Below are 13,672 nucleotides of genomic sequence, written 5' to 3'. Positions count from 1 at the left end.
GGTGTATGGGACGATGCTCCAACTGAGTCACCCGGCCAAGGCTGCCTTTTATTTTTCTCCATGTGTTTTTGTAAAGTGCCTTTCGTCAGGTCATGGCATGGAATGAATACACGTTCATACATCCTGAGATACTAAGCCCATTTCTAGGAAAAGCAATACAGAAAATGATACTGCTGGGAAAAATTTCCCCCTACTAAAACAGAAGGCAGTAAGGAGACGATGGGGGAACCTTACAATATTCCAAGTACAGAGACATCGTAAAAATGAGGAAGTTAATCATCCTCTACCACGGGCTTTCATGTTTGACTTGTCATCCTGAATCTGAGATTTTACTTAGGCTAACGTCACAGCCAAGGTTACATTAAACAGCAAGTGCAGCCACAGCTGAAAATCAGGGGGATTGACACAAGCACTCACATCACTCTGCATTTTGGCCGTCTTCAGAGAGTGCAGCATCTTGGGGTCGTCATTAATGCTGAGGGCTCCGATCATTTTGCCCCTGTTTTTCTCATAGTCTTTCTTGTACATCACCTGCAAAGACAGCACACATGCAGCTCCCGCTCATCAGGGAACAAACCGAGTCCCCCAGCCCAGGTCCCAGGCCATGCTCACCTCGCTAGCATTCTTGCTGTTGGCTTTGGCTGCCAGCAGGGGAATGGCATCCACTTTAATGTCAAATTTCTTAGCTTTGGTCTTCTCCCAGTCATGCTTGTAGACATTCTGGACAGGAAAATTTCAGCAAAGGAATTGACAAAAGGGATCTGCATGTTATCACGCTTTGGAGACTAAAAGGTACCCTAATACTTTGTCTTACTATAAAATAAAGAGGCTGTTTTCATTGTCCACAAAATCATGCATGCTTTAGATACTTCTCCTCAAGCTGAAGCTTCTAACTACAAGTTTAACCTTTTCTACTCTCCATTAGAACATTTTATCAAATTAACTTAATTCTAGTAATCATACTAATATATGATTCCTAACACTGGATATTTTATAGGATGGCACAAATATTTTACAGTTAACTTTTTGTGGTATTAAAGCATCATTTTAATTTTATCTCAAAGTCCTCTGCAAAGGTTATTTTACAAATTATTATAGTACTCTTTGATGCTGGGTAATACTAGTACTTATTTATAGGATTGTTGAAGAAATGGAAACCCCGAAGGGTAATTTGACTTTTCTATAGAATTAAGTCTGGAAATAAAAGATAGCACTGGATACCTGGCCTTATGCCTTTTGAATACCTTATATCTTCCTTAGTGCCAGTACTCTTACATGTAGAAATGAGATTATTCACGTGAAACTAGAAACATTATGGGCTTGGGGAATAAATGAAATAATGCTCAATCTTTTAAAAAATCAAACCCTGGAAGAAAATTAAACATAGTATAATACAAATGAATATGTGACTAACCGATCTAACATTAAGTTTGCAATTAGACACACATGAGTGGTGGCATTTTGAAGGCTGGTTAAAATCTATTAGGACAGTCTAGGTGTATGAAGCTACTGACATGATTGCTACACACATTTTATAAGGTTAAGTCAAAGTTACATTGGCAGAGGCAGAGGAACACGTTACAAACATTAACTGTTCATCCCATCTTTAGCATTATATTTATTTAGTGAAACGGTTAAAAAATAAAAGCACAAGTTGTCAGTATATCGATGGCATAGCAGCAAGGAACTCACATCACTCAGGTTATAAGCGTTGACTCTGTGCTGGATAAAGGCGGGAGTATCTGGAGGTATATGGCACTTGAACTTTTCACTTTCATGTTTTGCTTTGTAATTTAGCTGAGGGAGAGAGAGAGAGAGAGAGAGAGAGAGAGAGAGAGAGAGAGAGAGAGAGGATTAGTTCGGAAGAAGAATTTTCCTAAATACAAAAACTAATTTTCATCAAAGAAAATGTAAAATACATTTTGTTAAATAACACCTGACAAAGTTGTTAAGATTAAAAAAGAAATTCGGAGCGAGGGTAGGCCACCTCGCATTATTGACAACCGTGTGCTGGACGCATGACTGCTGTTGTCACATCTGTTACCCCGGAAGGACCCAAGTGGAAGGAGGTCCCCTTCCCATAGATCACAATTGGCCCTGTGGATTCTGAGAGTGACAGCCCTTTCAAATCTTTTCTTACGAAGACAGGGAGGGGCAAAATAGGTTTGTTTATGTGGAAAATAATACAATACTTAATAAGTAATATTTTGCATACTCACAACTGTAAGCCGCCTTTTGCCCTACCCTGTATGGTTATGTCCCTGTGCAAACATTATGGTTTGTTGATACTCTAATTAAAGCCTTTCATTTCTGGTGTGAGGTTACTTTTATTTTTTAGTTCAACATAAGTTTGGAAATTCATGCTCAAAACTTAGATGATAAAACTTATTACAAATACTCCATTTTCCAAAAACTTATTTGAGGGAGAAAAATCCCAGGTGTTAAATACCTTCTCTGGGCCAGGATGTGGGCTATGCACATATCTCCTTTCACTTAATTTTCAAAACAACCACAAGTTTTAAAAAGGAAATATGAGGCCTGAGAAGTTAAATGATTTGCCTAGACAGCTGGAATTTGAGTCCAGTTTTGACTTCAGAACTCATGTTCTCTTTCAGGGCGTTGAGCTACATCAGTCTCCGTTATAGAATGATTTTACTAGAATTATCCACCCAAGAAGATGCGGAAGATAAAAGACAACTAAATGGAAAAATATTTTAGGTGATTACACAAATACACAACTTACATAGCGTTTTGTGTAACTGTGACAAGTTACTGGGTTTTCTGTATAGAGTTATGCTACATTGTCCCTCATAACTCCATTGCCTGAGTGGGTAGAGGAACTTACATCACTCAGCTGTTTGGCATTGATCTGGGCTTGCAGCTGAACAGGCGAGTCGGTGACTTGAGTGAATTTTGTCTTATCTGGATGGACTTTGTAGGTGTGCTGTGGGCGAGGAAAGGAATAGGGTTTAGCAATATCACCTGTCAAAACCACATTGGCCGATAGGACGGGTGAGCAGAACCCCACTGCCCAAAAGATACCTTTTGTTAATAAAACACTTATTTTTTTTTTTCTAATTAGACTGCGGTGTCTGTGAGAGACACTTTTACACTGCACAAGAAACTCCCCCATATCTTCAGATGCCCAATAACTCTTCTTTGGGAAAATCAGCTAAAATTAGCTCTTGAAATGTATGGACGATAGAAAAAAATAGTATATCTACTATAAAATGTAAATTTTCTTTCAATTTTTGGGGGTTGCATTTATTTGTAAAAGTGTCAGAATTTTGAACATATCTTGACCACAAGATGCCATGGAGGGCAGTCACGTCCACAGTTCACACCACAGACTTACATCCTTACACTGATCCAGTTTCTTCATAGTTTCATATTCCTGAGTTATGGTCTGGGGGAAGAAGCCTTTGCCTCTGTCCTCTTCATATTCTGCTCTGTAGTTTTTCTATGAGGAAAAGAAATCGACATAAGGATGCAACTATTGTGTTCATGTTATTTGGAAAGTGAAGCAATTGTCTTAGAACTTACATCACTGTTTTGAGCCGTGACTTTCATGCAGTGTGCATAATATGGGTCTTCATAGCTGCCTACATAATGTCCCAAAATATTCTTTAAGTAGGAATCTTTATATTTAGTCTGAAAAACAAGGCATTTCATTTACTTATTTGTGAAATGATGGGTCTTTTCTTTAACAGGAGTAGTTGTAGGATTGCTTACATCACTGCTGAATTTCTGCAGAACTGCATCCAGCTGAAATTTGGGGGTCTCGCAGTAATTTATGCTCTTTGCCTTTGTCTTTTCATAGTTTTCCTTATACCGTTTCTGTAAAGAAGAAAAATTAGTTAGATTCCTGTCACTCCCGTGCTGATGATAGCACTCGTATTTTCCAACACTAAACCAAAGAAGAAGAAAAAAAAATAGCGCCTATTAACTGCCTTAAAAACTGACAATTAGATGCTGGGGGTGTCATGAGTGATAAGCCTTTTCTATTAGCAATTATTGTGAGGCCTATGTTTTTAACGTCCTTCAAAAAATTAGGAAACCAAGAAGCTGCCTCAGAGCAAGCCCTCAGTTACAGAGATTCTTGCGTATTTCTGAATTGCTGTTCTCTGTCTCCCAACTCACATACCTTTTCCTCACCACAGGGGCCACAGCAAACAGGAGTATCTGGGCAACAGCGAATTTTTCATTTTTTTAAGCAAACCTTCATGAGAGACTTTAGTAAATGTTGAGAAATACACACTCTCTCTTCCTCCTCCTACCAAGGAAAAATTGCGTACTGTACCATAAAAATAAAGTATATATAAGAACTCATATCACGAATCAACTAAATCCTCTTCCCCACTGGGATTTCTCTTTTGCTGTGACAATGACCATAAGCAATGATCGGAGTGCAGATGCACAACTGAGACATAGGTGGCTGTCCGTTTTTCCTGTCGGGTTTTGCAATTGTGAATGATGCCATTCTTTTTTAATATTTTGATACTCCTGCCTGTATCAGCGGAGTGGGTTTAAACCTTGGCTTTTATATGTTTGATAAAGATGGCCTTTATGTAGGAAGCAGGAGATGTGCATTCATTTCCCCACAGAGCTACGTGGACAGATCCATCTACACTCTCTCCCCTGTCACTCACTCACCCCACTTCTCAATCACATGTGTTCATTTCCACAGTGCTGACAACTCAAGGGACAAAGAAAAGATAATGAACCCACCCAGAGAGCCACATATAATCCTCAAACATTGGGAAAACCCAAGCATAAGGGAATATAACCCAACCATAAGGGGAAAACTCAACTGATCATGTGTTCAGTCTCTTGAAATATATAGTCAAAGTCGACTGGGGCTGCTAATGCCAGGCCCAGTTCTTACTTATCTAATCCATTTTAATCTGAGTGGATTAGTAAAGCTTTTAACAATCCCAAGTAGTCATTCCTGTGAAGATTTAGGGAGCGGTCTCCTAAGTCCTGCTGTCTGCAGGTGACGGTTTCTGTGGCCAAGATCTGAGGAGACAATGGCAGAGCTGGGGGAGCAGCTGTACAACTGGGGGCATTTTCCTTCTTCTCCCAGCAGCCGGCCTGAGGAACCCACAGGCAGGGCACAGAGCTGCGTCACCTCTCTCTCCCTCTCTCCTCCCCTTTCAAAATCTCCTCTGCCTCTGTCAAAAAGCACACAGCACGTCTCCTACAATGGACTCTAGTGAGGGAGGCTCAGGCACCTGCAGCCTAGAAGCAAGTGAGGATTTCCCTGCCCATGAGCTTGATCCACAGTCCCCACCCCCACAAATTGACACGTCATGCTCAGAGGCAGCAAGGCCTTCCTGTGGTTAGATGGGTCCAGGGGAACTGCTGCACCAGGGCCTTAAAGCATTTTCAAGGTTATATTTGCATTTAGTCACAATAGAAAAAGAGAGAGTTTGTCTCTCTTTCAGCTAAGGTTAAACACACACACACACACACACACACTTTTTGATAAGAATATACTTACATCACTTAGCGTGTTTCCTGCCGCCATCATCTGCCTCAGCAGTGGGTTCTCTGACACAGGAAGTACATTATAATCTGCTTTCCCTTTATCCTTCTCATAGTTTTCTTTGTATTTTACCTGTGGGAGCGAAACAAAGTGATAAACTCCACAGGCTATGTTTGCTCTCCTCTCTATTATGAATATTATGACATAGTTCCACAAATCAATTTTCTCTCTAGAAAAAATGGCAGCTTGACATTTTATAAGCAAAATACTCATAGAAACTCATAAAAGGAGCAGAGAAACTGCATACATTTCCAAGATATCTTTTCTTCCCACTCATTGATTCATTCAAAAATCTCCATTATGATATTTTTCAGTATCAATTTACATGCCAGGCTCTGGGACACATTCAAGAAAGAATAACACATGGTCCCTGCCCTAAAAGATAGAGGTAGAGAGATACATAAATCATGGGGGAGAGAACGATACACAAATAATGACAGCACATATCCCAGGTGCCTGCTGCTACAAAACCCTCATTCAGCTCTTAACGTCCAGCTGCCTATCCACCAACACATTTTTAAAGAAAGAAAGCACCGTGAACCTGCTCTTTTAGGTCTCATCTGTGGCTATGCGTTGAGCGAGCGTGTACTTAATGTACACACAAGAGAGGAGGAAGGGGATGGGGTTGGGACGAATGGTGGCAACTTCAACTTTTCTCTCTGTCCTTCCTTCTTTGCACCTTTCACTCCGGCTTTAGCAGAGGCTTTACATGAGGGCTCACAAGCCCCTGTCAGGAACATGTCCCGAAGAGGAGAAGGAGAAAATGGTCCCAGTTCTGACCATAATCCCTAGGGCCAGTCATCTGTTCAGCCAGGATAACCGTGAAATGAATATAGACGAGCTCAAAGAATCCCAGATAACCTATCAACATTTAAGAATCCCAGTAAACAAATGCAATCAGCTTGGTATCCAAAGGCAGGAGATACACAACTGAAAACCAGATGCACTGCCCCCTACAGACCACACAGGGGGCTCACCAGGGATGGAAGAAAACCTCTCTCTGTCTCATAGAGTTATGTATTTCTTGGGGGGAAAAAGTCCCCACTTCATACATTCATTCATTTTCTTCTTTTCTTTTCAGCAAAATACTTTGAAAGAGTTGAGTATATTCCTATTTTTCTATTTCTCTCTTCTCATTCACTCAACTCAATTGCTCTCATGAAATTCACCAGGGACTAATCCCTGATAAATCCATCTCAGAAACATGTGATACAGTTGATCCCTGCCTTCTCCCTCCATTTGCTTCCCAAGAAATCACTCTCTGGACTTTGCTCCTACCTCATCTCGCTGGTGTTTTCACATGGAACACTCCAGAGTTCAGTCTCAGACATTTCCCACTCATTCCCTTGATGGCCTCCACGTTATGACATTAAATACTATCCATATGCTGATAACTCCCAACTTTATACAACCTTGCCAGACAGCTGCCCTGAAACTTCGGACTCATGTAATCAACTGCCCACTTGACCTTTCCACTTGGATGTCTAAAATGCATCCCTTACATGTTTGAAATTGAGCTCACGTCTCTCTTGAAAAGAAAATTATATATATTCACTGCTTTCACAGTTTTTCTTATCTGGATACAAAGAAACCCCATCCATCTAGTTGTTTAGGCCAAACTTTTCTCTCATACTGCACATCCAACCCAATATCAAATTGAGTCAGCTCAACTTGCAAAATACTTCTCATCACTTGTCCTACTTACCCACCTGGTTGAAAACATCACTGTGATGTTGTTTGTTTGTTTTTTAAATATGTTCTAATTGATTTTAGAAGGAGAGGAAGGGTGAGGGGGATATAGAAACATTGATTAGAGAGAAACATCAGTATCGATTGACTGCCTCCTGCAGACTCCTTACCTGGGATCGAGCCTGCAATCAGGCATGTGCCCTGACTGGGAATCGAACCAGTGACCTCTTGGTGCATGGGTTAATGCTCAACCACTAAGCCACACCAACTGGGTGAAAACCTCACTGTTTTGCACCTGGATACTGAAACAGCCTCTTACATTATGTGACCTTTCTTCTCTCACTCCTCCAGCAGAGCCAAAGCCAGGGTTAGAATCAAGTTTGTTTGGCTTTGCAGTTTATGCTCTTTCTAGTGTCCAATCTGCTCTAGAATTCCAAGGCGTCTGATGATTTACCAAAGTCACTCCATAGCATGCCTGAGCCTATCCATGGATTCATGTATATTGTCTATGACTAGATTTCCACCAGTTCATTGGAATGTAAGAAAAATAATGGTAGTGGTGAGTGTGGAAGGGTCTATATATTCATGTGAGACTGCCAACTGCCTTTTCCTGAGGGGGTCTTAAGACCCCTCTTCTGTGTTATGTCTGAGATTATAGCGTTTCTACTTCTTGGTATCAAAAGTCCTCTACTAGATGAGATTTGAGGACGGTAACTGTTTATTGTTAATGCTCATACACAGCAAAAAAAAATTTTTTTTAAATTTGGTAGCCCTATTACAATTCCAAAGTACTTTTTGTCCCTTAAGAACCCTTTTTTTTGTATGACATATAAAAACAAGAGTTATAAGAAGTTCACCCACACTGAGATGATCAAGATACATGAGAGAATTTCCTCGTACCTTGCTAGCTGCCACCCCGGCTTGTTTATTCACTTTGTACTCCGGTGTTTCCGTCTGCATGAAGTAGATCTGGTCTTTCATGTTCTCAAAGCTTTCATGATATTTCCTCTGTAAGACATGAAACATACTGAAGAACTCTGTGGGGAAAAACTGTTTAAGGCTTTTACATGGGGAGACAGAGGCCATTTAGAGAAGATACCCAACGCCATGCCCCTCTTGGTTTACACATGTTCCATTACAATTACAGAAGTGGTGCCATCACCAAAACAATTAGCAACTTAACAGAGGTTTGGAGCCGTTACAATAGGTGAAAGACAGACTCCAAGAAGAGGCTCTCAAAGGCTGGGGACAAAGACCTTAAGAGGACTTCTGTTTCCCAGTGAGGACAATCTGGGAAGAAACCAATCAGTTTCATAAATGTACTGTTTAGGTTCCGAGCAAAGAATAAATTTAAAAGGGCCCCTTTTACCGGGACTCACTTTGAGACCATATTGTTCCTATGAGAATTGAAGCAAGAATAATGGTATCTGATCAAAAGAATATTTCTCAAAAAAAGAAAAGGAAAGATTGCTGTATTTCTTTTCTTAAGAGGAACTCTACACAAGCCTTGTCCCCAAGAAGAGGTGCCGGGACATAGGTCTTCCAGTACCACTCCGGGTGCAGCAGGTGGCTAGAAATCATAAAGGGAGGGTCCCCTCTCCGACTAGGGCTATCCAGCCATCCTTTCTACTTACTGTGCTGAAGTTATCAGCATTTGTCCTGGCGGCTGCAATTTCAAAGCAAGGTGTCTCACTCCATTTGCCTTTGACTTTATTTTCATAGTCTTGCTTGTATTTTAGCTAGCAGAAAAGAAGACAAGCAAAATCCAGGATTTAACAAATAAGAGTGCAAATCAAGTGGTAATGGTTAGCTTTCAAAAATATCTTGCCCTGGCTGGTTTGGCTCAGTGGATAGAGCATCGGCCTGTGGACTGGGGGGTCCTGGGTTCGATTCCGGTCAGGGGCATGTGCCTTGGTTGCGGGCATATCCCCAGTGGGGGGAGGTGCGGAGGGCAGCTGATCGATGTTTCTCTCTCATCAATATTTCTGGCTCTCTTTTCCTCTCCCTTCCTCTCTGTAAAAAAACCAATAAAATATATTTAAATATATATACATATATCTTGATTAGACCTTTTGTGGGTCCTTAAATAGATGTCTTCAAATCCTCCAATGCAGTGTCAATTTTCCCAACAAGAAAGCTGAATGAGGGAGATAGAGGTACTAATTCCTCCTCCTCTCACTGAGTTTGGGGACTTAGTTCATTTCAGAACTCACAGATGTTCCCTGATGTTTGAGGGAGGAGAGAGACAGAAGTATCATCCATTTGTAATTAATTGTTATAATAAAACCACTCAACCCCAGCTTTCCATGCCAAATGAACTTAGCCATTGCTTTGTGAGCTTTAACAGAACCTCTAGTTATACAGAAAGCAATACCAAAACAAAATGTGGCTTTTAGGCCAATGAATAAGACTTCCTCATTTAGACTTGAAGAAATTTTAGTGAGAACTGGAAAGTAATTAAAAAATTAAACTGGGATCGCTTCATAGGTCCCAAACACCATAGCACCAGCGCCCTAGGCTGTGAAAGCCGTGGAGAGAGGAGTTATGTCTTCTTCATTTTGCATCCTCAGAGTCTAATACAAATGCAGCATGCAGACGTTACCTTATAAATGTCTGTTCAACTGCACTAAATTGAACTGAGTCCATGGTATGTGGTTTTGAACGACCTTGGCTTGAGTGTTATTTGAATTAGCCTAGCCAACCCCAAACCTGGGCACATGAGCCGGAGTCAGAGCTGGGTTAGAGAAGTTTCCCCTCCTTGGCTCACAGAATGTGTTAACAGACATAACCAATGTGTTTCAACGTGTTTGTATGCCTAACCTCCCCCTCCCCCATCACACCCTTCAAGGAAAAAGAAAGTGGTTTTCCCGTATACATTTAGCAGAACAAGTACTAAGGGTAACTGATGTGTAAAGACAGTGAATTTGAGTTAAAGGAATTCCACCCCTCTCTCAAATGCCCCATGTCCTTCCTTCTCAAAAGGTTAATATGTGAAGTAATAATCAAGTGGTTTTAATCGCTATACATTTAAGAGCCCTGGACCTGAATTCAGAAGCTCTGGGCCCACGACTTGACTCCATCATTTCCAAAGGTGTAACTTAGTCTCTCTAAGCTTTAGTTTTCCTAACCATATATGCTGACAATAATATGTATATAGAGGATTGTTGGGGATTTTAAATAATATCACACATACACTAAAAATGGTTTATAAACTCTATAGTGATAAACAAATGTAAGGTGTATAATAATTGTAACATAACAGAGAGTAAGAAACTCTGAAGAAAAGTGTGTGTGTGTGTGTGTGTGTGTGTGTGTATTCTTCAACGGAAAGTTTTGCTGAGATAGAATCTGCTTTATACTGCTGATTAGTTTGCTTCCCCTCCCCTTTTGAAGCTTTAAAGAACTGAAGTCAATAAAAACTGATTTTTCAATTTGTTAAGACAGCCTACAGAAACATTTCTAAGCTTTTTGGAGAATAGACCTTATCAGGAATTTGAGAAAACTATAAAATGCCCATAAATACTTACAACTTCAGAGATACTTTGATGTGCACACTCCAGAGGTTAAGATCTCCTATTGCAGAGATACTGCCATTCCTCTGCCTGCTGTCCAAGGCAGAAAACTCTAGGGTTGGGGGTGGGGAGCAGTTGGGCCCGATGCATCCCCAAACTGAGATATAGAGAACTTTGTACTAAAATGTGAGGTTGAGAAGGCAGCAAAGATTCTTAATGAGGTCCAAAAGTGGGCTATTATTTAGAACTAAGAATCACATATGTAGTTTGTTAAGCAAAATTGAGTAGGAGATTAATTCTCACAGTAAGAGATACATGTCTGATGTTTTTAAACATATTAAAACAAGATGCAGAGCTAGAGTGGAAGACTACCTTATCCAGAGTTCTTCCCCCTTCTCGCCCTTTGTGAATCAAAGCTTGTCATTCTCTCCCACCCAGAGCCCAAGTGGGTCCGGGTGGATTCGGCTCTCTCACAATCCATTCCTGAGTACTCCCAGGTCTGGGAAGATTTTCACTACAAGAGAGGAGGCTGGAGCTTGTGAACCGCTGAGGAAGGTATGGCCTTCCCTTTTGCAGCCTAATTTAGTAAAGAGACTCATCATAGGGGAGTTTGAAAGTGATTATAAAAATCACTTGCAAATACCACAGTGCATACTCAATAAGGTAAAAGAATGTTGTCTTAGTAAGATATCTTTTAAAATATGCTTTAAATAAAAATTTAAAATAGATTTATTTTTCTTTCTAAAGACTATTTGAAAACAGCTTGTTCTTTTTCTTTGAAAAAGATTAATGGTCTTTGCTCCCCTGATTTTATTTACAATGTTAACCCTTTCAGTAGGCCATTCTCTTTATGAACAGTTCTGAAGTTAATTTCTGCTTAGCCCTAAGCGAAATCTCAGATTCATGGTATTCCTATTAGTGAAATTTTACTGTACATAAAAATTTAAGACCAAACTGAGACCCAACTCCACAGAGGGCAAAGAAAAGTATTTATTTAAAAGCAGCAGTATCCCAGGAGAAAGTGGCCTGATTTGGACTAATTTTTAAAAAGGAATTTAACAGGGATCTATTCATCAGCTGAACATCTGTCTCTCTACATTCCTCAGAGCTAGTTTACCAGCCTAAAAATAGGCTGACCAGGCCGTTTGCCAAGGCCTTGCAAGTTATGAGGTGCCCTCCCCACAGCTGTCAATCTAAGCTATGTCTGAGAGACCACTCAGACTTTCTTATTTTCTCCAAGTCTGACTGAGAGCATAAAACTATATAGGGTCTTCACACTGGGTTAAAACAGATTCTGTGTGGTTACTAGGTTAACTGTTCATATCACTTCCATAAGTCAAATGTCAAAGGATATTAGGACATTGCTTCTGTTTTCAAAATACAGCTTTCATATTTACCAGTCACTAAGTCATCAAGCTGGCTGACCATATATTAACACAGTTTTATGATGTTCATGAATGTATTGCTTTTGCTGTAGCATTTTTATGGTCATATGCAAAAAAATACTCGGTGTTTATTTTCTATCTTTTCACTTTAGTTATTTTTTTTTGAGGATTGAGGTTGTTTTTTTTTTAATTTCAATATATTGGTTTTAGAGAGAGCGGAAGGGAAAGAAAGAGAGAGAGAGATTTGTTGTTTACCTATCCACACATTTACTAGTTGCTTCTTGTATGTGAACCCATAACCTTAGCCTATCGGGACAACGCTCCAACCAACTGAGCTACCCAGCCAGGGCGAGGTTGAAATTATTAAGCAGAGTTTTCAAGAGAACCAGTGTTCTAGTCTTGTTTACTTACCTTGCTCGCTTGATCATTCACTTTCTTGGCAAATATTATATCTGGAGGATCTGCCAGAGATGTGAAATGCGTTTGCTGTTCCGTGTGACCTTTTTTGTAGGCAATCTGACCAAAAAGAAAGGGATGTAAATGAGACATCAATAATTATTCTATTTCTCATGTTCCATTTGTTGGCATTTTAAAAAGACTATGCTTTTATCTTTACGTGAATTTTAAACTTTAGTGTACCAATAACCACATTTTATCCTTGTAGATGTTAAATGGCCTTCCCTCAGCGTTACTGGTGATTTCTCTCCAAATTTTCTCTCCTCTCCAAGATGAATGGCCCTAGATCTGTTTCCTTCTATTTGACTCCATGTCATAATCTGCAACTGAATTATTCTCTTAAGCAGCATCCTCAACTCCCAACCTCTTGTCTCTCCATCACACTCGTTAGCTTACTGCCAGCTCTGGATCAACTTATCCACACACTTCTTACATCCAGGATGTTGAGTGCTACTGAAGAAAATCTCAAAACTCTATGGATTGTGTAGTGATAACATGATAAGCAAGCTTAAAAGGGTCACAGGAAGAAGCTACAGAGGAGGAAGAGGGAGCCTCTTGAACCCAAGCCCTTAGCTTGAAATTTACATACCTATCCAACTACATATTCTGTGAATAACAGCTTGCTTGGGGCTCTGTGCCCAGGACTCTGAATTTATCTAGTGTCCTCTTTGCCTTTATTGAAGCTTGAACATCCCACGTGTGCCTCTGGTCAGCCTCTACTCCCAAGAGCTAGTCAAAAACCGCAACACTGTCCTTAAGCCCCAATCAACTCCTTACCCTCAGCTTCCTCTTACATGGAGTGAAGACAGTGTACACACTTACCTTTCCTGGCCTCTCCCACCCCCCTCATGGCTCAGAGGGGAAGCATCCTTTGCAGGGCATAAGCCCAGCACTCAGGGTACTGTTCCCTCCAGCAGCTCTTTTTACCCAACTCTATCAGTCACCTCTCCTCTCTTGTCTAGCTTCAACCTCTCCCGCTTCATTAGCTCCTTTCTTTCAGCCTATAAAATACCTCTCTCACCTTAAAAACAGTATTATGTCCATTAATCATGCATCCATTTCAGTCTTGCTCTCTCCTTTTCTTC

General features: G+C 40.5%; 1 protein-coding gene across 1 annotated transcript in view; it reads right to left on the bottom strand.

The window, feature by feature from the left end:
• NEB (nebulin) overlaps positions 1-13,672 on the bottom strand; it is a 195,013-nt gene that overhangs the window by 164,178 nt on the left and 17,163 nt on the right. Inside the window, exons 10-20 of the mRNA XM_081095547.1 lie at positions 12,543-12,647; positions 8,869-8,973; positions 8,135-8,242; positions 5,501-5,617; positions 3,733-3,837; positions 3,544-3,651; positions 3,356-3,460; positions 2,846-2,944; positions 1,693-1,797; positions 613-720; positions 418-531 (exon numbers count right to left, since the gene is read on the bottom strand). Coding sequence (XP_080951673.1) covers positions 418-531; positions 613-720; positions 1,693-1,797; positions 2,846-2,944; positions 3,356-3,460; positions 3,544-3,651; positions 3,733-3,837; positions 5,501-5,617; positions 8,135-8,242; positions 8,869-8,973; positions 12,543-12,647 — 1,179 coding nt within the window. The remainder of the gene's footprint in view (positions 1-417; positions 532-612; positions 721-1,692; positions 1,798-2,845; positions 2,945-3,355; positions 3,461-3,543; positions 3,652-3,732; positions 3,838-5,500; positions 5,618-8,134; positions 8,243-8,868; positions 8,974-12,542; positions 12,648-13,672) is intronic.

Source organism: Myotis nattereri, assembly GCF_964212035.1.
Source record: "Myotis nattereri genome assembly, chromosome: 7".
NCBI classification, from domain to species: Eukaryota; Metazoa; Chordata; class Mammalia; order Chiroptera; family Vespertilionidae; genus Myotis; species Myotis nattereri.
The sequence above is the reverse complement of the archived record's forward strand: the minus strand, read 5'-3'. Positions and strand labels throughout refer to the sequence as shown.